The 23,795-nt window shown below is 34.6% G+C and overlaps 2 protein-coding genes across 3 annotated transcripts; one reads left to right on the top strand and one right to left on the bottom strand.

Moving 5' to 3' along the window:
* Positions 1 to 141: 141 nt before the first annotated feature.
* On the bottom strand, positions 142 to 1,563 carry LOC110102647 (glucan endo-1,3-beta-glucosidase 8-like). Its single transcript, XM_028700963.1, has one exon. The coding sequence runs from the start codon at positions 1,360 to 1,362 to the stop codon at positions 142 to 144; it is 1,221 nt and encodes a 406-aa protein (XP_028556796.1). The 5' UTR covers positions 1,363 to 1,563.
* Positions 1,564 to 3,330: 1,767 nt separating this feature from the next.
* LOC110102648 (ATP synthase subunit d, mitochondrial) lies at positions 3,331 to 21,701 on the top strand. Of its 2 annotated transcripts, XM_028700894.1 has the most exons (6): positions 3,331 to 3,610; positions 7,603 to 7,684; positions 16,919 to 16,996; positions 18,421 to 18,485; positions 21,164 to 21,250; positions 21,326 to 21,701. In XM_028700894.1, the coding sequence occupies exons 1-6, from the start codon at positions 3,437 to 3,439 to the stop codon at positions 21,437 to 21,439; spliced, it is 600 nt and encodes a 199-aa protein (XP_028556727.1). In that variant the 5' UTR covers positions 3,331 to 3,436; the 3' UTR covers positions 21,440 to 21,701. The 2 variants fall into 2 exon arrangements, with proteins under 2 accessions (XP_028556727.1, XP_020686743.1); XM_020831084.2 differs by lacking the exon at positions 16,919 to 16,996 and having other exon boundaries at positions 3,338 to 3,610.
* The last annotated feature ends 2,094 nt before the right edge of the window (positions 21,702 to 23,795 follow it).

The following is a 23,795-nucleotide window of genomic DNA, read 5'->3' as shown; positions in this document are numbered from 1 at the left end:
AAATCAATAATATCAAAAAAATAATGATAGTTTAAGAAGAAGAAAATCTCTCCTCTTTTCTATTGAAGCGTTTCTTACATAAAAAAATCAGACTTTCTAAAAAATTGTCATGTAACAAACATATCTTTGTCTTCTTCTCCTTCACAATCTCATCAAGCTCACCGCCACCACAACCGTCGCCGCCGCCACTACGAAGCCCACCGCCGTTCTCTCCCCTGCGCTAACAATTTCCACAGGAAACAAACATCCGTTCCTCGAAGGATTCTTCGTCGTGATCATCGCCAAACCCTGGAAATCACAAGCCCTCACATCCTGATCCTGCATCTGAAAATAAATGTTAAAAGCATACGACGCATTTCCCATCCAATCCCCCAAGTGATTACAGGATCCTCCATACGCTAATGGCGTGCAATCAGCTAAGCTACAGGCGTAATCCATGTTTCCGGCGAGCAAACCCAAGTTCTTCGCCTCCGGTTTCAACACACACCACTGTGATTGCTGGTACTCCACCCCTTTAGCCCCTACCAGCATCGCATCCTTCCCCTTGCCGCTGAAATCCATGGCGAATTTAGGCTTGCCATCGTATGTAAACAGGCCCCAATGCCTCTCGAAGTTCCCCGGAACTATGCTTTTCATGTTCTCGTCGATGAGGCTAAAGAGGTAGACTTCCAATGGCCCCGGTCGCATCGGTGTCCCCTTGTTGCTTGCCATCCTCTTCAAGAATCCGTCGTAGAACCTCTTCGCGTTAGCAGCGTCGGCGCTCTTCGCACCGTCGGTCGGCCACCCGACTTCCCCGACGATGATCTTCATGTCGTTGATGCCGATTCTCTTGAGCGCAAAGACGAGCGTGTCGAAATTGGCATCAAACACGTTGGTGTACTGCCTCCCCCCGTCGGTAATGGGTTTCCCACCGCCGTCGAAGAAGGCGAAGTTGATCGGAAAATGGCTGTTTTCATTGAGGCTGAGGAAAGGGTAAATATTGACTACGAACGGCGCGTCGTGGGATTGAAGGAAGAGAGCGATTTGTGTCATTAGATTGCGGATATCAGCGCGGAAGGCGCCGCCGGAGGGCGCGCCGCTTGCAGAGTCATATACATCGGCGTTGTGCGGGACGACGGCTTTGATACGATCTCCGACGCCGGCCTCGTCGAGCGCCTTTTGGATGTTCTTGAGCGCAGGGAAGGTGGAATTCAAGAATTCCCCTTCGTAGCTCGTTAAAAATGGCTCATTTCCGACAACAACATAGCTGATTTTCAGACCGCGATCATGGAGGTAATGGGTGATGTTCTGCTTGACCCAATTCTTCGCGATCTCATAATCTTTGCCCATTGTGGAAAGCTGGTCATTCGGAATGCCGATCATTACGTCAATGCCGGTGTTCGTGAGGGAGGAGAGAGTCCATGGATCGGCGTCGAAGAGCTTCACCTTGGAGATACCGTTATCTTTCAATAACTTGACTGCTATGTTCGGATTCAAAGGGTGAGAGGTTTGGCTGCCCCAATTCACCCCTATTCCGGCCGCCGTTGCGGCCAAAATGGCCACCAAGATGGTGGAGAAGCAGAGGAAGATGGACCGGCGAGGCATGGCGGCCGGCAAGGAGGCGGTGTTTATGCTATGGTTTAGAGAAGAATGAGGTGAAGGTTTTAGTTAGGCTGTGCAAGATCTATTCTGGGACGGGAAATGTGTGGGAAGGAAGGAATGTGATGTGGCGGGAAACCGTTTTCTGTTGTTTTGAGTGTACAGAGTAACGGCTAATTTGTATTTCTATTTTTCAAAATAGAATCAAAGGAGCCTCCATATTATTTTTTTAAATAATTAATGAACAAATTTGAATAAAATGGTTAGTGTTGGTAATCATTGTAATAATTAGTGTAATTTTGGATTCATATGTCATTAGGGTCTTGTTAGCTTATAGATAATTAATAGTATTTGGTGTTTAATTGCTTTTTTTTCTCTTTGAACTATGCCCAATATTCAACTCTAACTATCACGACCGGCTATTGTTGTCACCTCATTGACCAACCGTTCTGACTCGTTAGCTGTTATCTATTCATTGTTGTTTGATTATTATGGTCCAACTATGATATTTTGTATCATGTCAACCGGCTATTGTAGATGAATATGATCTCCTAATGATCATCACTTTGACTATGATCTATAAATCACAGTCACCTGATTACCATCACTTGACTACAAAATGCTATCCAACCTCATCCCCTTTTGTCAACAATAAATTTGAAGCACACCATTGCTATTAAGATCGATACACGATGTCGACAAAAAACAATGCTTATAAGGTCAATACACACCATCAACACATGTTATCACTTATAAGGTTTGAAGCATGCTATTAACATGAGGCTTGACAATCATTGAATTCATTGCTTGACACTAACATCGATTAGTAAATTTGTAGATGGCTTTGAAATAAAACTTGTACTTCAAAAAGATCTCAAATTATGAAGACTTCTTTTTGATTAAACTGATTTTCCTTATGCATCAAATTGAGTGCTAAGAAATGGCAGACGTCAATTAATGATGAGTGTTTAATGATGACGAGTTTCAACCAATGGAGAATATTGTATGATGAATATTAATAGGTGTAAGATAATGATGGTCAATAGGGGGATCTCCAATCACTAAAGCTTTAAATTCATTACGTATTTTTAAGAATTTATATGAATAGCACTCAAAATATTAACATTTACATATGTTATGCATAAACTTTACTATTTATATCTTTAATACTTAAAACATCAAAATAAAGTAAAAGACACCATATGTTAAAATTTCTAACCCTATCTTCAGCTTGCCGAACACGTAGATGTCGTTGCATGCGAGCGCTGCTCTGATTGGACCCATTTATGCCCTTACTATGAGCTCTAGTGAAATTACCTCGCCCAAATATATCAATTCTCTGGCTTGTGAGATCTTGATAATGGCGGTGCTCATATAGATAATTTTCAAATGCTCCATAACAAAGAAGTGAGAATATCACACTAGTGTAAGTAACCGAGGTGGATCTAAGTTATGGCGAGTCCAACAATAGTGATAATGGGCGCAAGGGAAGATATCGACAGGTCCAGATGGTGATAGAGACATACCTAGTGATGTGTTGAGTGAGAGCATTCTAACAAGTTTTAGATGGCATAAATAGTAAAATTTAAATGTAAATGAGAGAGAGAGAGAGAGAGAGGTGTCAATCCTCTTTTTTATTAAAGCTAGAATACTTTGAAAGAGTTATGAGGCCAAGGCCCACCGACGCGGCCTTACTTTAACTGGGCCAACTTTGGCATGGCCGACAACTCTACGCTCAAGTGGGCTAATATTTTGGCAGCCCTAGTTCTGCTTTGGTTATCGGAACCGGCAGCTGCTCTGCTCTGGTGGAGAAATCTGAGGACGGAGCTAGAGAAACGAGAGACCGGAAAACGGAAATATGAGCGGGAGCGGGGCCAAGAAGGTGGTGGAGACGGCGGTGAAGGCAACCAAGGCGATAGACTGGGACGCCATGGCGAAGTTGATAATCTCCGACGAGGCGCGAAAGGAGTTTGCTAATCTCCGCCGTGCCTTTGACGACGTTAACCAGCAGCTGCAAACCAAGTTTAGTCAGGTCAATTTCTTGGCCCGGTATCGGGTTTTTCTTTTGGATGGCTGATTATTCTCTGTGATTTGGGAGGTTTCGTCTTCTTTCCTGCTGTGAATGAATTTTTGTTTGGCGTTCGAATTTGATTGGAATTTAATTAGTTGATGATCGGTAATGGGTGAGGTTTGGGGCTGTTTCCCGTTGGATTGGGCGCTTGATGATACTAATCCTCCCCTTTACATGATTTGGGGATTTGGGAAGTTTTGTTTGTTTTTCCTGGCCCGATTGTGTATGTTTTAGGGTATTCGGATTTGATTGGGATTGTTGATTGGGATGGGGGAAGCTTGAGACCCTTCTTTAATTGCTTGTGAGATCGTAGCTACGGAGAAATTTTTACGTGTAATGTTGTTAAAGTTATTAGTTCAAGGGAGTAAGTAGTTGTGAACAGCAGAAAGGAATTATAAAATTTAGTAAAAAAATATTTCTGTATAGTTAATGCAGCCCTTAATTTAAATTTTCAAGGAAATAGACAATGTTGTACAAAAAGATGAACGAAGGTCGTTAATAAACTCTCATGCATTGTTCTGTGCAACATTGGAAACAATTGTGTAGCTGCCACAACAATACGTATGCACTCTTTTTACAACACATGACTTTACCCATACATTTGTACAAAACTATAAATCAACATTTTGTTTCTGTTCATGACTATATATATATATATATATATATATATATATCGATGCATTCTTTATATGCAGGAAACATTAAAAAAAAAATACATAAAATCTTATAATATAATTTCAATAATTTGATGAACATAGGTAATGAACGAAACTTAAGCCCTAAGAAATTTGGACTTGTTCCACAAATATGTGGAGTGATAGAACAATTGTTGGTCAAGAGATTAACTTTAGGAGATCGTCTTTGATGCAATGGATAAAGTGGTGTTTGACACAGACATTGCGTTTATTTTTTATATGGTGGTAAGAGATGTAGGGGAATTTATTAGGAGTGATTTAAGAGCCTGTGGACTTTGAGACGTGGAAGATCAAAGGATGACCAAGACATATAAGAAGTAGGTTTGGATCTATGTTATTTTATATTTGCTAATTTTGTGAGGAGCTTAAGGGAAATTTATGTTTGGAGTTATGAGGGTATGAGTACTATTTGGCAAGCTATGAATGTTTGGAATAAATATATTGATTTATTTTGGTTGTTTATGCAGAGGTTTTGGTATGGAGTGAAAGGAAGGTCGGTTGGTTGAGTTTGGACAGATTTTGTGTGGCTTGGAAATTTCGTGAATAAACTTGGTGTATGAATTTGTGAATTTAGAGAGAAGTTCCAAAGCATTTAAAGGAGATGTGTGGATTAGAAATACACAAAGAAAGCACACAAATAAAATAAAAATAACAGTTATTAAACCACTCATCAAAGAGGGATCTCCAAGGTCATCAAATAAAGGATAATCAGCCACCATGCTTTCCCTAAATTGAAAGACAAGGCTTCCAAAAAAATTCTATTTCATCTCAATGCCTTTTCCGGTTTTCCCCATAGAGTTCATGGTATCTATAAGCATTACACATAAGTAGAAGATAAGAAATTCAAAGGATAGTCAAGTTACGATAAATTCACCTTTTTTTTAAAAAAATTTTATAACTCCATCTTAAAAATTCACCTTTTTTTTCACTAGACATTTGCAAGAGAATGTACCTTGGTTTATGATTTTTACTGATGATATTCTTCTTGTTGATAAGACTAGAGAGGGAGTTGAAGGTAAACTTGCATTATGGGGGTCAACCTTAGAGTCTAAAGGTTTTCACTTGAGTAGATATAAAATGGAATATATGGAGTGTAATTTTAGTAGTAATAGACCTAGTGAGGGGATTGTGACTTTGGGCGATCAAGTACACGTTTTAGATATCTTGGATCTATTGTTCAGAGTGATGGTGAAATAGATGAGGATATTATCAGCATAATTCAAGTTGGATGGTTGAAGTGGAGGAATGCATCGGGCTTGTTGTGTGATAAAAAAGTACCCCTCAAACTGAAGGGAAAATTCTATAAGATGGTGGTGAGGCCTGCAATGCTTTATGGTGCCAAAGGTTGGCCATTAAAAGAGAAGCATAATACTAAGTTAAGTGTGGTAGAGATGAGGATGCTCAGGTGGATGAGTGGCTTTACCCTTAGAGATAGGATACGAAATGAGCATATACATGAAAAGGTTGGAGTAGCTCCAATAAAAGATAAGATTAGAGAGAGTCGCCTTAGATGGTTTGGTCACCTAAAACGGCAGCCTTCTAATGACCCGATTAGGAAAGTAGAGGTATTAGATTTGACTTATGTTAAGAAAGGTAGAGGCAGACCTAAAAAGACTTGGTTAGAAAATATTAGAAATGATCTTTCTTTATTAGATTTAAACATGAATTTGACTTTTAATATGACACAATGGAGAAAAAAGATTCATGTACCCGACCCCACATAGTGGGATAAAGGCTTAAATGCTTAATGTTGTTGTTGCATCTTAAAAATTCAAAACCCTTAAGGGGTTGTTTGGTTTGAAGTAAAATGGGTGTAAATAGGGGTTGAAACGAGTCGAGCCGAGTCGAGTCAAGTAATTGCACTATCGAGCTCGGCTTGTTAGTCAGAAAGCCGGCTCAAACTCGAGCTCGAGTCGAGCTCAAAAGGAGAGCTCGATATCAAACTCGTCCCACTGTAAATGAGCTCGAGCAGGCTCGCGAGCCTTGACAGTCTGGGTTTGGTTCCGCGTCGTCCGACGGTTCAAGTCCCGCAGCTCGCACGCATAACAGCATTTCGCCTCCGCTTCGTCTGATGGTCCGAGTCCCGCATTGCACACACGAGTTCGTCGGTCTTAGTCCGCCTCCACGTTGTGAGTCGTCCAACAATTTGAGTCCCTCAATCCTGTAGCGAGATTTGATTCGAGCCGGCTCATGAGTTCGCGAGTCGAGCCTCATGAAGCTCGACTCATGAGCTCGATAAGCTCAGTTTGCTAGCCCATAAACGAGTCAAGCTCGAGTCGACTCGTGAGCCGGCTTGGCTCACTTACACCCCTAGATGTAAAGTATTCTAAATGTAGGGGTTTGGAGAATATTGGTGTGTGGTTTGAAGTAAATCAAATGCAGTGTAAAGTTTTAGTGTGTGGTAGATGTATTAAAGTTACCGTTCAACTTAAAAAAAATTATAATACCCATAACTTAAAAAAAAGTTACTTTCTCCACAACAAATTTATAATTAGTCTAACTAATGTGCTATTAATATGATGCAGGATGCAAACATTTGATCAAATTGTTACAGAAGTTGTACTTTGACATTTCAATGAAGTGATGTAACCAGGCTCAATTTACCAAATTGTGAGCCATAGTGAATAAAAGAGGGCTCAATTTACTAGCGACGTGTCCCTGTTCAATTTAATTTAAACAATTTGAAAGTTGCCAAAGCCATGTTTCTCATAAATCTTTAATGAACTTGTGTGTATTAATTTGTTTCTTTTTGCTGTAGTAAATGAATGTTATAATTTTGCTTGATCAACATGACGGTCTGGGCCCACATTCTAAATGCGAGTTTTAAGAACCTTCTTTCTATGAGCACTTTATTAATATGTCAATCTGGAATTGCATTCTCCTGCAATTTTAGTTTTTGATGTCTTTTTGAATGCAAAAGGTGCTTCTGGTTTCTAAATATTGTTTCTTATAATATATAATGTTTTATTTTCTCAAGGAATCTAACGTTTATCCGTTCATGTAATTTTTCATCATTCCTGCACCAGTCCCTTGCCAATCTCGCATATTTATCAATGCAGGTGTCTTTTGTTTTCCGTTAAATATTTGTTTTTCCTTGAATTACAAGAACTAAGATTTTCCTTTCATTCTAAAAAAATAGATTTTATTGATTTTTCAATCAATTTTATGGTCTTGTTTAATTTAGAGGGCGCTTATTTTTGTTTTATGTTTTCCTTGTTAATTGATTGATATGCACATGTTCTTCTTCAAATTGTGTAGGAGCCGGAACCCATTGACTGGGAATACTATAGGAAAGGAATTGGCCCTCGCCTGGTGGATATGTATAAAGAGGCTTATGAGAGTATGTTTTCTGATTCTGCTGTTGAGATTTTTTGTTCTGTATTTTTCCCCGTAACTTTGGTTGTTTATGACTACTAGATAACGGTATTTGAATGCAAAGGCATAATATTATTAAAGAGATTTGGCAGATTTGGCCTTTTAGTAAGTTAAGTTGATATGAATTATTCTTCATATGGAACAACTCAATACATTTCTAGGCAGAACACTTCTGTAGAATTTCTCTTGAGATTTACGACCTTTTGAACTTCATATATAGATATATGTACATTTATGAACTAGCGGAGTGCTGGTAACAGTTAAATATTGCAAGCCTGGGAAGCAATAAACATTAATGATCATCAAAGCTAACTTTACCAGTGATAACACAAGCATGAAACCATTTTTTATATTTTTATGTATATGTGTTTTATTTTCATGAATATAGGCAAGGTTAATAACTATTGATAACATTTAAAGTGGTGAAAATGATTTGTAGTCCCCGTTTATTCTTTGAGGGTCATGATGTCGATCATTGGAATTATTAGAAAGTTCATTCTATAATTTGTAATTATCCAATGCAATACTTAAACGGTTTTAAGCACCACCCATATAACTTGATAATAACACAATTAAAGCATTTTTAATAAGTGGTCATATCTAATAAGATCATCTCATCATCATACCAAATCACGATTCATATGAAACTGAAATCGAATCAGCTAAATCTTTATGGAATGTGAATCTGTAAAATGAACTTGTATGATAAAACTTAAAAAAAGTAATTACAGAAGTAGTGGTTGAAAGCACAATGGGTGAAGAATATTTGCAACATCTATCCTTTTATCACCACTACAGAATAGTGTATTCACCCCTTATTTTATTCATTCTTTAATTTATTCTCTCTATTTTTTTTTTTTCACATTTGTATTAGCATTTTTGTTTTCCCCATACTCAACTTGACTATGAATGGTCACTTTTACTAAACTAACTCTTAGCTTTATTCTAGATAATTGGCCTAATTGCAGTAACATAAAAAGTAGCTTAAAATTTTCATGATATTCTCTAATCATACAATGCTCCTGGGGAACCTCTCTATTTTAATTATTCAAGCTTAACTTAAGAATTTATAACATCATCTATATTATACTTTTATATGATAGATTTAAGATACTAAAACTTATTTTTATTATGAAAGGTGAGCTAGTCACTCCCCTAAGGGGTCAGGAAAGATGAGATGAGACTAAATATCTCAAACACCATGTAGATGAACGACATTACAAGGCCACGCCTAGGCAAGTGCATTGCTTTAAAGTGTCAAGAAGTGAGATGAGCAATTTGCTTTGATTTGAGTGATGCGTGATAATACTCCAAATGTTGAGAGTGAGTTTTTGATGATGAGAATTTGGAATGAGATGATTTGAGAGAGTATTAGAGAACAAGAATTCACCTTTGCAATCAAGTTGATTAATTATAGGTGCAAGAATTTACATTTTAGATTGACAAATCATGAAGATGAAGATAATGAATATAAATATAGTAAGAGATGAAGGGATGCAAATAGTGACACAAATTCGATCATGGATAATGAGAAGATGGGAAATATGTTAGTGAAGATTAGATTATCTTTGGGTCTACACATTACAAACTTGAGTTGTTTGGTTATGCTTGTTAGAAATTATCTATTTAGCAAGTTTTTCAATCTTGTAATAAAATGAAATTTGAAATTTTATTTGCTTATGAAATATAATTTAATATGAGTATAGTCTTATACTGTTCAACACGATTCATCATTAAATAAATTTATTAGCACGATATAACTATTTCTTTATTAGTGCCACCCTCACTTATGGTGTTGCTTAATGCCTTAGGCGTTGGATAACTATATTGCCTTGAGTGCAATTGGACACTTGGTGCTTTAAAAAAATTAAATTTATCTCACTTAAGTATCACTTTGTTTTTTAGTAATACCAATCGATAATCGTTAGCATCACACCCATTAAAATCGTATATCATACATGAAGTTTTTCTTATACTAATCCTAAGCCTCTTTTATCTTATAATCATTTTTTTCATTGCTGTACTTTGTTTTTTTAACAAAGGCTTCACAGATTAGAGATAAGTTATTTGTGAAAACCACACACTTGGGAATCTCATTTTGAAAATTTCTTCTTCGTAAGAATCTTCATAACAACAACAACAACAACATCAAGCCTTTATCCTACTACGTGGGGTCGGCTACATGAATCCTTTTTCTCCATTGTGTCCTATTAAAAGTCAAATTCTCGTTTAAATTTAATAAAGAAAGGTCATTCCTAATATTTTCTAACCAAGTCTTTTTAGGTCTACCCCTACCTTTCTTAACAGAAGTCAAATCAAAATAGTATTAAAAAGTTTAGTAAGCCATGAAATTCCTTCATCTCCTAAGCATTTCCACACCTCTATTGGAATATCATCAGGTCCAACAGTTTTTCCACCCTTCATTTTCTTTAAAGCCTCTCTAACTTCAGTATTACTAATACGCCGAGAAAAATAAAAATCTTTATTTTCATTTAGAGTGCTAAGGTCACTATAGTCAATCTTATTTTAAATATAAAATGATATGAACTAATATTGATTCTTGATGTAATCATACTGTAATTATGACCTCTTTAGTGTGTCCACAGCTATTTTTATTTGTCAATGTTCCATCAAATATATCTTTCATAATTTCAACTTCTCTTTGACATAAATATATTTTCCTTTGTGCACACCATTTCAAAATTTATAGCATCAACCATATGGATTCTTATTAATGAAAGTCATATTAAGATCCTTTCTCTACCATTTATGATTTTTCCTTAATTGCCTTCGCACAAAAACCTCTTCAATTGTGATCTTTTTGGCGCAAAATCAAACTGATTTTTTTTTAATATCAATATATTTTTCTAATTCTATTTCCATTATTCTCTCTCACAACTTTATTGTACCGCTCATATGCCATTATCAAAATCCTTCTTCATTTATTTGGTATTCTATTATCCTTTAAAATTTCACTGAAAAAATCTATTAATGGAACTATGTAATATTGCTCATAACTCTTCAATTATCATTAAGGAAAACATTTGGACTTAAATCTTATGAAATGAGTAAAATGTATTGATAATGGTAGAGTCGAGGATAATTTTTTTTCCTTTTGTTTATTGATCATAATTTGGTCAAAATTGAATTCGCATTCATCTATCTCTTAATAGCTATTTCCATGTCCTGTTTTTTTAAATCTATGTATGAGATATTCATTATATTTTTATTATGCTCAGGAATGATTTCTTCGTTAAAACTCTGTTCTAATGATTTCTTAACTTGTATTGTTCCTTAATGTCCTCATTTTGATCATGACCTTATTTTGGCTGGTTCTATTGCATCTAAATTGATGAAAGCATTTATATCTCTTATATCGTAGTAGCTTATAGGACTTAAAACTGCCTCAACCCAACAAGCTGTTTTTTTAACTGTTTTAGGGCTCAAAACTGCATCAATTTTGCTGCAGTTTTCTGTTGAGGGTTCATTTGTTTGCTTGAATTTATAAAAGACATGTTGGAAAATGGTGAAATTTTCCAAGTCCATTATTTGGTTTGTTATTAGAAATCAACATTGATTTCAAACTCTACAAACATCCAAAAAAATCCATCAAATTCAATGATTTTATATTTACACTCAAAATGAGTGAACAAATCACATTTCTTGTATAAAAATGCTTACCAACTACATGCAATCAATTGAGCCCTGTGTAATGCAGCAAACTGCAGCAAAATGCTGCATTTTCTGTGGAGGACAGCGTTGTTGTTTTATGTGCAGCAAACTTATGTAGTCATAACTGAAAATTCTCTACAAAATAGTGCAATAAAAAATTTGTCTGCAAATTACTGTAATAAAATTTTTGTAATCATCACCTGGTATGAGCCATATTATCTTGTCTTCCTTGTGCTGCTAACCTATATACTTATTCGAAAGAGTCATCATACCTAGTGAGACACAACATATGCTTGGCACAAAGTGTGATTTTTATTTAAACTTTGGCAACTTCATGGCGCCATTTACGGTTACCACAATCAAATAGCTAGAAAAATGAGTAGTAATGTTATAAATCAGTAGTTAGAAAAGAGATGCCGAAAATTATATTGATAACGACAGATTTATGGACGCTGTTTCTTTAGGTTATCATGGAGAAATCAGTCTCCATCAAATCCGCCTCAATTAATTCCACCTTTAATTCTGCCTCCATCATGATTCCATCGAGCTCAGCAATCCTCATCTTCCTTATTCACTTCATTCCACCTTAGTGTTCCATGGGATTATTAGTGTCATCTCATCAATTTGTGGACGACTATAATTATTCTGTAATTTATTATTTCACGAATGTGTATGTTTCCTATTATAAGCTCTCCTTGAATTGTATAAAACTACATGAATGTTGGAATGAAATACTCAACTAGTTCTGTCCAATTCTTGTTATGTTATCAGAGCATTAGGCTTTTTTCTTAGCATTTCTATAACCTGCAGCCTTTATTGCTGCATTATCCAATACTTTCAAATCTTTATTATTGTAGGGCTCTTTTCATTCTTGATATTCTTTTTATTGTGTAGCCGTCATCATTGTGGCCTTATTTCTATCATTCTTTCTCTTTTCCACCAATTACTACCACATGTTTCATTTCAATGGATAACAAAAATGCTCATATTGCTTTTGTTTTAGTTTCGTTTGAATCTGAGACTTGCAACCCAAATCCAAAAGGAGAATTAAAAATCATTCATTCAACATATCATTTGAGTAGAAAAATTACCTCAAGTGGTCGCAATTGGTTCGCACATTTTTAAAAGAAAGAGGAAAATTGGGCTTTTTTACTTGGCAACAAAACAAGGCGATCCCACACTCAATACTTAAGATGAGCATGACTCAATGGTGATGCTATGGTTATGAAACTCTATGGTTTCTGAAATAAGTGGCAACTAAATGTTCCTTCATTCAACAAAAAAAAAGTTTTGGATATGGATTCTAAAGTCCATGATGCAGCCCAAATCTATGAGATCAAAATCAAGATCTTGGTCACAAAGATAGGAGGACGATCCATCAAAATACTCCAATATAGTACTATGCCTTTTGCAAGAGAGGAATCATTATCAATGCATTCAAATGGAGGGCAATAAAGATGCAAGCATATTTAAAAGGTTTGTTGAAAAAAGATAAAATAAAATTTATGATTTTCTTGTTGGGTTAAATGCTGATTTGAATGCTATAAGGATACAAGATCTCTTAAAGAAAGATTTGCCTTTCCTAAATGAGTCATTGCTATCATTTGAATGGAAGAAGAGAGAAAGGAGGCATGATTGCCAATAATCCCACTGAAGATTCAACCCTAATGATAAAGTCTTCCAGCATCAAATAGCCTAATTTAAAATTCTCTTTATTATGAGGACCACAAGCAGCTACAACTAATGTGATGAGGACATCCCACCATGGAAAGTATATCAGAGACATGGCCAACGATCTACGGCCACGATGTCATCTCTTTATTTTTGATTATATGTGTTGTATTTATTTAATTTATGCATTTTTCATTTATGCCCTTACTCGAGGGATTAACTTCTTGTAAGCCCTAGGGGCAATGATGTCTTTTATATTTTCCTTCATGTATTGAATTATTTAAAGTCCCTCCTCTTCTTTGAGAGGACTAATGAAGAATTATTATGAAATTCCTGCAATCTTGTGTTCTTGAGAGAGTTTGAGAGTTTTGGAGAAAATCTCTAGGAGAGGGAATCGGATCACCCACCAGCCGTAGGAAGAGTTCTGGTTGAAATCTCCATGCTAATTCTCCTCTGCTAAAGCTTAGTGATCTAGAGAGTTGAGTGAGGGATTCTTGCATAGTGACTAATCTTATTGTTAGCATAGGAATTTTCGTTGAAAACCTTACATGCATGCAACATTAGAGTAATTGACTGTTTTAGGATCTTAACCTCTATGCATGTGATTTGACATAAGCTTGTTTTATCGCCTTATCGTTTTGTTTTATCATTTAAAATCAATACAAGTTTACTTACTATTGTTCTTTAAAATTTAAGCATGCAAAATCCTAAATCAATATCATCTAAGCATTGTAGTCCTGCATCACAATGAGTATAGTCAGTAAAGATTATATTATGATACATATATTGCAATAAGGCTTGACATACAAAATAAAGATGCTATAAGTTTCATAGAAGAGCACCAAGCAAAAGTTGGACAACATTAGGAAGACTAGCTAAAAATAAAGATGCACATATGTAACATATATTGGAAGAAGATAACACAAAAAAAATCTCCTATTAAGTTCTAGAAAGAAAAAAGACAAAAGGTACTTTGATGTAGGACTAGGATGCTTTAAATGGATGTAATAAGAATTTGCACGATTCCTTGATAAAAATAATTATGATTAAAGCTATTAGCAATTTAAAACGATAAAATAAAACAAGAAATGGGTGCCTACATTTAGGCTAAGCCTTTTGCCAAATGCTTGATTTATTAATATAACGTAGAATATCAATAACATGCAAATTAAGTAGCTTTCAAACAAAATCTCTACGCTAAGAATGAGATTAGAAGCATAGAGACCAAACTCAAGTCCTACGATTACTAGGCTTGGCAGAAATAGATGAACAAGATTTTCATGAATCAATCAAACCACTAGAGCAAGTTAGACAATGAAAATATGAGAGGTGGATTGGTAAACCTTTATCATTGTTGGGTTGCAATCCTCCACTGAAAGGTGCCGAGTTGTTCTTCCACGGCCTCGACAAGGGTATCCAGGATGCGCTACACGTACTCCTCGACGATGTGGTCGATATTAGGATTGACGTCAAAGAAGGTGGAGTGAAGGATGTTAACAAATCCTTGTTCATCGTAGGAGAGGTCGTAATCAAGATTCGAATCGGCCATTCATTGGCTTTTAGAAGAAGGGTGTGTAATCGAAGATCACAATCAATCCTTTGAAGTTCCCACTAGAGAGAAAGAAGTTTCTCTCGAACTTGAAGTGGAGGGATGGAGGTGTGGCCGGTCAAGGGAGGAGGGAGAGGTTTTCCAACAATGCTCTAATTAATTCCTATGATTGGAATTAATTAAAGAAAAGAGGAGGTGGGAAGGGGCGGCGGCAAGAAGGGGACATTAGGGAATTTGTTTCCAAATCTTAAGATTTGATTTTGGAAAGAAATAAGGAGGTGTGGGAGCTTTGGAAATTTCGGCCAAAGAGGGAAAAGGGGAATTAGGAAAAGTTCCCAAGAGAGGATTAGGGGATTTGGAAATAAATCCCAAGGGGTTTAATTAGGGGGGCCGACGGCATCATTGGCTAGGAGAGGATTAGTGGGGGAGATTTGGATTGCTATTTTAGGACTTAGAGATTAGGAAAGTTTTAATTAAATCTCAATTAATTTGAAATTCAAAATGGATTTAATTTAGGAAACTTTCATAAAATAGATTTCTTAAATTAGGAAAGAATTTCAAATTCAAATTAATTTGAAATTTGAAATTTGAAATTAAGCCTTCCCAATTTAAGGGGGATCATTTATGGAAGGTGGTATTCAAAGAGGGGGATTTGAATTTTGGAGGGAGAGAGAGGGGGATAGGGCCTGGTGGGTTGGTGGGGAATTGGTTTGGGATTTCGGTGGGGTGAAGGGAGACGGGTCGGGTGAGGGTGGAAGTGGAGTTGGGGTTAATCGATGATGAGGGGGAGTTATATGGTGGCCGGCGGCTTAAGGAGATGGTGAGGATTTCTTGGCCGGCGGCTAGTTTTGGGAGGAAGGCGGGGAGAAAGAGGTAGGGAAGGTAGAACAATGAATCCGGTCATCTCCAAAGTTGGTGGGTGATCCGACTTCCCTCTTCTAGGGATTTCTCTCTCAAACACTTTCACGATCACAGAACGAAATCAAAGGGAAAGAAAATTCATCATTCATTCATTAACTTTAGAAGAAGAACATAAGGGCTATAAATAGCCTCATACAAAGGACTCAAAATAAAAAAAAGGATGACAATGCCCCTAGGGTTTACATACGACATCCCTTAAGAAAAGGGTAAAACGAGAAAACAAATATAACATAAATAATAAAAACTAAATAACATAATAAGAAAAACAAATACATGAAATGACTCAAAAATACATAGACTCGATCGTGGCCGTAGATTGATGGTCACGTCTTTGATATACTTTCCATGCTCTGATGTCCCCATCATACTTGTTCTATTACAGCTCAAGTATTACATCTTCTCATTCTTTTAAAGTATCATAGGCACCAAATACTGATTTCTAAATTATATAAATAAGTGCTACATATTATATGATCAATGATTCGTATAAATTTATTTAATATACTCACTGTTATAGAAATAATCTAATAATCATTGTCTATGGATCCTTTTTTTTTGGGGGAACTTGTCTATGGATCCTTGACAACCATTGATGGCCAAGGAGACATTCTTATGAATAAATCACTTATGGATCCTATTTTTTAACGTTATGTCCTATCTCTATGCCAATATCGTGTCCATATCATGATGTCCATGTCGTATCCGTACTTCATAGATGAGAAGAAATTCAAACCAATGAAGGTGGAGAACCTAGGAAGAAAGAGTAGTGGAAAACATAGGTCAAGGTAGTGGACATGATAAATGGAAGAAGGAATGCTTAAGTAGTTGTGGCATAACAGTCAATACAGAAGTCATGCTTTAATCTTGTAACAATTAAGGACGCCATCTCCCACTACATTATCGTACATACCAGCATGCTTTGTCACCACTACTTACTATTACCTTTGCGTTGAACCTACAACATCTAGCCTTTACCTAGCCTCGCCTTTGTACATAGAATCAGTCATCATGTGGTTTTCTTTTTCTTTTTTTTAAATGCTCAAATTCCAGCATTAATGGGTAAACATTTTTCACCACAGTTTTTGGCAAATTAATATGTGCGGTCCGGACCGTCCGGAGGCGAATCCGGATGTGCCACATACTTGGATGCACCGAGATAGGGGTGACATGGCGCGTCCAGATTCACCTCCGAATAAATCCGGATGCCACACGTAATAATTTGCCGCAACTTTCTCCTTTTATAGTGATGGATTGCATAGTAGGTTGATGTTGTTTTAGTGCCTCTTGATATATGATAGTTAGAGGGTGGGTCTGAGGTAGTAATTAGGTTGTCTCAATTCTGATCAGGGGGTCATATGTTCAGTAATAAAAACAATTTCTCTGCAGAAGAAGAGGGTAAGGACTGGAAGGTTAAGTACATCAAGCCTCCTCAAACAGTGCTTTGGTGGGAGTTGATTGCTTTGGGTAGGCCCTTGATGTACGATAAGCATTCATCATTTATTTTTTTGAATGAATTCAATAACTTTTAACGTACCATGCTTCACCAATGTACATGTTGCGATGCTCTGCATGTACTAAACAGTTCAACTTATATCATAAGAATCAAGTTAATGTGAAATTCTTTGAAGCACCAGTAAGTATAAAGTTTGGCTTTTGCACAATTCCTTTTTGTGCTATTCAATATTCGATGCCTTCTGTCTATCTATTATTTATTGTTGCATCAATTTCAAGAGTTTTCAAAGTATGTGAAAGTAATGGCTGCAAGATATTCAGTAGAAATATATTGTTTTTTCGCACAAAAATATCTTCTGTTGCTGGTTGATGAATTAATTGGGTAATAAGAATTTCAATGAACGCATCTGAAAATTTACATATTTTTTTATATTTGATTAATTAATTATTTTAAGAATTTGACTTTTAATAGGACACAATGGAGAAAAAGGATTCATGTAGCCGACCCCACGTAGTGGGATAAAGGCTTGATGTTGTTGTGATTATTTAATTATTTTAATTAATGACATCAGTTCAAAAAGAAAGATTTTATTGATTAACCAATTTTTGTTTGGGCCTTTTTGATATCATATGCAATGTGATGCGAGTGGAGTCAATAATTACTAATCGATTTTGTTGAAAGATCATTCGGTAATTTATTGTAGATACCATCAACCACTTATGTGGCATTGGCGATATTTAAAGTGGAGGACTAATTGTGATAGTTATAAATATTTTTGATCTATGACAACGAAAATAGTGATGCAGATATCTTGGATCTAGAGTTAAAATGTTGTTATTCAATATTACTGCGTTAGAGAATATTATGGAGGATTAAAGGTTTGTTTTGTAAAATTATAATTGTGTGAATTATGTGATGAGTCTGAGTGTTGGGCATTATAGAGATCAATGATAGTCCAAATAAATGAGCAAAAATGAGAACATTATGAAGGATGTGGGGGTAAAATTAGGTTGGGTTTATTAGTTTAAAGAGATGGTGGGAGTATAATCTATTGAAAATAACATAGTGAAAACAGGTTTAATTAGTTTGAGCATGCACAATAAATGATTGAAGATGTATTAATTAATAGAGTATATAGATGAAATTAATGAGGAAGAATTATGAAGGATAATGATTGTATTAAGATAATTAAAAGTCTAGTTGATCTCAACATGATGAATGCTGACTGAGGATTTATAAAATCAACCCTAATGCTGAAGATGTTTTTTTTTTAGTGATTTTATTGTGATGGAAAGTGTTTGGTTGAGCTTCCACTTTTAAAATCAACCCTATTGATGACTAATGTTTCGTCAGGCTATTCATGCAATTAACCATTATTTTTGAGCTTCTACTTTTATACAACTAAAGCTGAGGTTTTCTAACTTCAATCTGACAGGTGTTGAGATACCGAAATTCGTTGACACTGTGACTCCACAATACAAGCCCAAGTTCGATGCTCTGGTAAGATTGCCCTTATTCTCTATTTGTTTTTATCCTTGTATATTTTCCTTGGAATTCAGAACTCTTTGGATGGACTGTAAGGTAAGACATCTATATACAAGTAACGTTAGAACAAGAGAAAAAAAAATTGCATTTAAAATTTCTAAACTTCGAGAGAATTGTATTTCAGCTTTGAGCCCTTCGCAAAAATGTAAAGCTTCATTACTTTAATAAAAAAGAAAGTATTTTTCATTTAAAAGTCATCATAAAAGAATGTCAAATCACAACTATCAAATTTATATACATATTATTCAGTTGCAATGAGAGAGAAAGTTTCCTCAAAAGCTTCAAATGAATAAGAGACCTCATTTTAAAATTTGGCCATTTGCAAAATTTAAAATTTTTATTTCTCGAGTGAAAAGAAAATTATTTTTATTTAAATGAACTCATTTCTATAAGCTTTTCAATGAAGATTATGAGAATACAATTGATTTTAATGACCTTAGCAACCTAAATGAAAATAAAGATTTTTGTTTTTATCGTCGTATTAGTAAAATTGAAGTTAGAGATGTTTTAAAGAAAACAAACTGTGGTAAAGCAGTTAGATCTGATGATATTCCGATAGAAGTGTGAAAATGCTTAGGAGATGAATGAATTTTTTTGGCTTACTAAACTTTTTAATATTATTTTGAAGATAAAAAGATACCAGATGATTGAAGGAGTGTGTTCATTCCTATTTTTAAGAATAAAGTTGATACACAATAGTGTGAATTATAGATGGATTAAGTTAATGTGTCATACATTAAAACTATGGGAGAGAGTAATTGAGCATAGGTTACGACATGATACTAATGTTTCTCAAAATCAATCTGGATTTATGTCGGTTAGGTCTACTATAGAAGTCATACATTTATTGAGAGGTTTGTTGGAGAAGTATAGAGAGAATAAGGAGGATCTACATATGATATTTATTGATTTAGAGAAAACATATGATAAAGTTCTAAGCGAAGTTCTCTGGAGAGTTCTAGAAAGGAAGGGAGTTAATAATAGGATATATATTTTGAAGCTATTACTTGTGTTCAAACACAAGTTGGTTTGACCAAGTATTTTCCTATTTCAGTTGGATTACATCAAGGATCAACATTAAGCCCTTATCTTTTTTGCTTTAGTCATGGATTTTCTTACTAGACATTTGCACGAGGATGTACCTTGGTGTATGCTTTTTGGTAATGATATTCTTTTTGTTGATAATACTAGAGAGGGAGTTGAAAAAATTTGAATTATAGAGGTGAACATTAGAGTCTAAAAGGTTTTCGTTCGAGTAGATCTAAAATTGAATACATGAAGTGTAATTTTAATAATAATAGATCTAGTGAGGGGATTGTAACTTTGGGCGATCAAGTCATTAAAAATAGTATATATTTTAGATATATTGGGTCTATTGCTCAAAGTGATGGTGTAATAGAATATTATTAGTTAAATTCAAGTTGGATGATTGAACGGAGAAATGCATCGGGCCGGTTGTGATAGAAAAGTACACTTCAAACTTAAGGGAAAATTTCATAAGATGGCGGTGTACCGGTGCGACTTAAATGCTTTATAGTGCAGAATATTGATCATTAAAAGAGAAGCATAAAATTAAGTTAAGTGTTGTAGAGATGAGGATACTCAGGTGGATGAGTCATGAATGATTTTACTCTTAGATACAGAATGCGTAGCAAGTATACATGTGAAAAGATTGGAGTAGCTCCAGCAATAGATAAGATTAGAGAGTCGCCTTAAGATGGTTTGGTCACATAAAACCTCTATCTTTCGATGACCCGGTTGGAAGTGTAGTGTATTAAATTTTACTTGTGTTAAGAAAGGTATAAGTAAACCTAAAAAGGCTTGTTAGAAAATATAGAAAATGACTTTTTATTAGATTTAAATAAGAAGTTGACTATTTATATGACATAATGACAAAAAAAGATTCATGTAGCCGACCCACATGGTGGGATAAAGGCTTAATGTTGTTGTCATTATTATTGTTGTAAAGTTATCATATAAGATTGCCAAATTGCATTTATCAAATTTTTATGATATTTAATATAATCAATGTATCATGAACTCTTCTAATCATTAGAGTCTTCTTGACTGATTGATATAAAATATCTATTTGATCATTATTTTTTAAGAATTTTTGAAATATTTAAATTAATTTAAATTTATTAAAAAAAGATAATGTCTTCTATCTTTAAAGTCTAAACAACGTGAATGATAGATTTAAAAATAATGCTATTTAATGTATCTTATAATCTATTGTTAATTAATTAGTCTATTCTATTGTTAATTAAATAAAAAAATCTACCTAGTAATTATTAAACAGTTTAAATTAATCTTAGAATTAATTTTAATTATTCTTGAAATTAAAATTAGATACAACTTTAATTATCAAAGTACTTTCAAATATGATTATTTTTAATGGATTGACTTAACTTTTTCTTAAATATATTATAAATATTAATGATTTTAATTTATCATATTATAAAATCAACGTTGCAATTTATCAATTTTATCCTTTTAAAAGAAACCTATATAATGAATTTGAAATTATTACGCATCTAATATGTAAAATATTTACAATATATTGTCACCCTTGTATTGCCAGAGTTTGTATTTTTCATGGCTTTGTAAAGTTGATAACCATCTCTTGTCATCAGTTGGTAGAACTGAAAGAAGCAGAACAAACATCCCTGAAGGAGACTGAAAGGTTGGATAAGGAAATCGCTGAGGTTCAAGAGTTGAAGGTGAGGAACCCTCTACTTACCTGATTTACCATCTATTTTTTTTTTAATTGCACATTATGCTTTCTCTCTTTGCAGCAAAAAATATGCACAATGACTGCTGAGGAATACTTCCAGAAGCATCCAGAACTTAAGAAAAAGTTTGAAGATGAAATCCGTAATGACTACTGGGGATATGGCCCGCAACAGTAATTTTATTCTCTCTGCCTCATTTTACCATTCCATTTACTTAATAAAAATATCTGACACCATATGAAATTTCTAAGTGTTCTGCTATTATCAACTGATTATGGCTATTTGAACTTAACTGCAAAATAATTTCTTAAAAAAGAAAAAAAAATCTTACTTTGAGACTATCAGCCTTTGAATGGTAGCTGTTTAACTTTTCCATAGAACTTGTTATGTGCTTGTTTTCTTCAACATTGAGCCTAGTAATGCTTCATATTTTAAATCATTCTGCTGCTTTGAGTTTGTTCAGTTTTTCATTTTCTTAAGTTTCGTGATTTCTTTTTTCTCAGTTTCTACTTTCTACAGTTTTTCAGTTTCAATGTCGTGCTTACCCAACATGCTAGAAGTGCTTACCCAATATAGAGATGGATGTTTAGCAGGATTGAAAATGCTAAATTAAAGGATAATTATTGTTACATGTTTAAATATTCATGATGGTAGACTAGAGATTTGTTGTATTAGCATTAAACAAAAATGTTGAACGCTTACAAATAGATAAATTATACGAGATATAAGATTTTATGTGTAAAATTCAATAGGGAAAAAACTACGGAGCCCGACCTTGTTGAAGTGATTCTATTAGGCAGTAATATATTACAATGTAGTAGACATTAATTGAGAAGAATGGCTTCCATAGTCTTAAGTAGGAGGTGCTTACACATTATAATATTTATCAAAAGATGATCATTGGTTTATGCTATCGGTTTCCTTAAAGGATGGGAGAACATAGGCCAAGAAGATTGAGCATTAGCCTTAGTAGTGACTATTAACCTTGCTAATGATGGAGAGTATCCACCTAGTTGGTCATTGTGATTGCTGAACTTATTTTCAATTATGGGGCCAACTTTATTGGTGATACGACCTTCCAGCTTTGTTGATAGCTATGGGCATAACCTTCGGCGGTGACATCAAGCATCAGTCTTATTGACGATGGAAGTTGGCCTTAATGGCCGACTTTTAAAACCCTCGAGCTTCAAAATTCTCTCCCTTCGAATTCTCTCTTGGCCTCCTTAGAATATGTTGAATTAGAAGTTTATAGATTTGTGTATAGGGCTTTGGTTAATATTGATTGGAAATCAAAACATTTCATCAGATAGTTCATGTTGATCATTCCTAATCATATAATATTTTTTAAAGATGTTAGTGTTTTAATAATATCAGGATTGGGCTATCTTATGCTCTTTGAATTTGTGTTATCTAGACTTCTATTTTGATTATAACCATATAAGATTCAAAGTACATTTGATTTCTCAAATAGTTTCATAAAGATTCAACTAAAATTTTAAATATTTGGCCTGGATTAAATTGGATTTGGATCAAGGCATTCATAAAATTATTGGATTCGTCTCATCAGAGATGCTGTTTTGACAATAAGTTGATTGAAATTGGAGTTCGGATGTTATCTATAAAAGCTTTTTATTTGAATAGACCCATCGATATCTAAAACTTGATTCAAAATTCACATTTGAGCAAATATAACAATTACATGATGGAAAGCATATAAAATAGGTGAAAATATATTGAGATTTAGATGATTTAGACAAGATTAATGAGTGGAAGAAGATGCATTAGTAAACAACAACAATAACAATAACAACATCAAGTTTTTATCCTACTACATGAGGTCGGCTACATGAATCTTTTTTCTCTATCGTGTCCCGTTAAGAGTCATATTCTCATTTAAATCTAATACAGAAATGTCATTTCTAATATTTTCTAACCAAGTTTTTCGAGGTCTATCTCCATCTTTCTTAACATAAGTCAAATCTAATACATCTATTCTTCTAACCCGTCATTGGAAGTCCGTCGTTTTATGTTATCAAACCATCTAAGGCAACTCTCCCTAATCTTTTCTTCCATTGGAGCTACTCCAACCTTTTCACGTATCTTATCATGTCTCCAAGAATAAAGCCACTAATTTACCTGAGCATCCTCGTCTCTACAACACCTAATATTATGATTCTCTTTTAATGGCCAATATTCTGCACCATAAAACATTGCAGGTCTCACGATCATTTTATAGAATTTTCTCTTAAATTTGAGGGGTACTTTTCTATCACATAACAAGCCCGATGCATTCCTCAACTTTAACCAAGAAGATGCATTATTAAATGATAGATAAAATTAGCTTCAATGTTTATACAATAAAAGCAACGAAAATAAAGATTATAGGTGGATTCGTAAAGTACGATACAAATAGTTGGTGAGAAATTATTAGTGATAATAAGTAGTTGCTGCAGCAGTTCTGTAGATGATGGTGATGAGTTGGGGATTAACAGAAACAGCAAGTTTGCGAGCTTAAGCTATCTATAATTTTATT

The sequence above is a fragment of the Dendrobium catenatum genome, unplaced genomic scaffold, assembly GCF_001605985.2.
Source record: "Dendrobium catenatum unplaced genomic scaffold, ASM160598v2 fragScaff_scaffold_1608, whole genome shotgun sequence".
In the NCBI taxonomy this organism is placed as follows: Eukaryota; Viridiplantae; Streptophyta; class Magnoliopsida; order Asparagales; family Orchidaceae; genus Dendrobium; species Dendrobium catenatum.
Note: the sequence above shows the minus strand (reverse complement) of the source record. Positions and strands in the feature narration are given on the sequence as shown.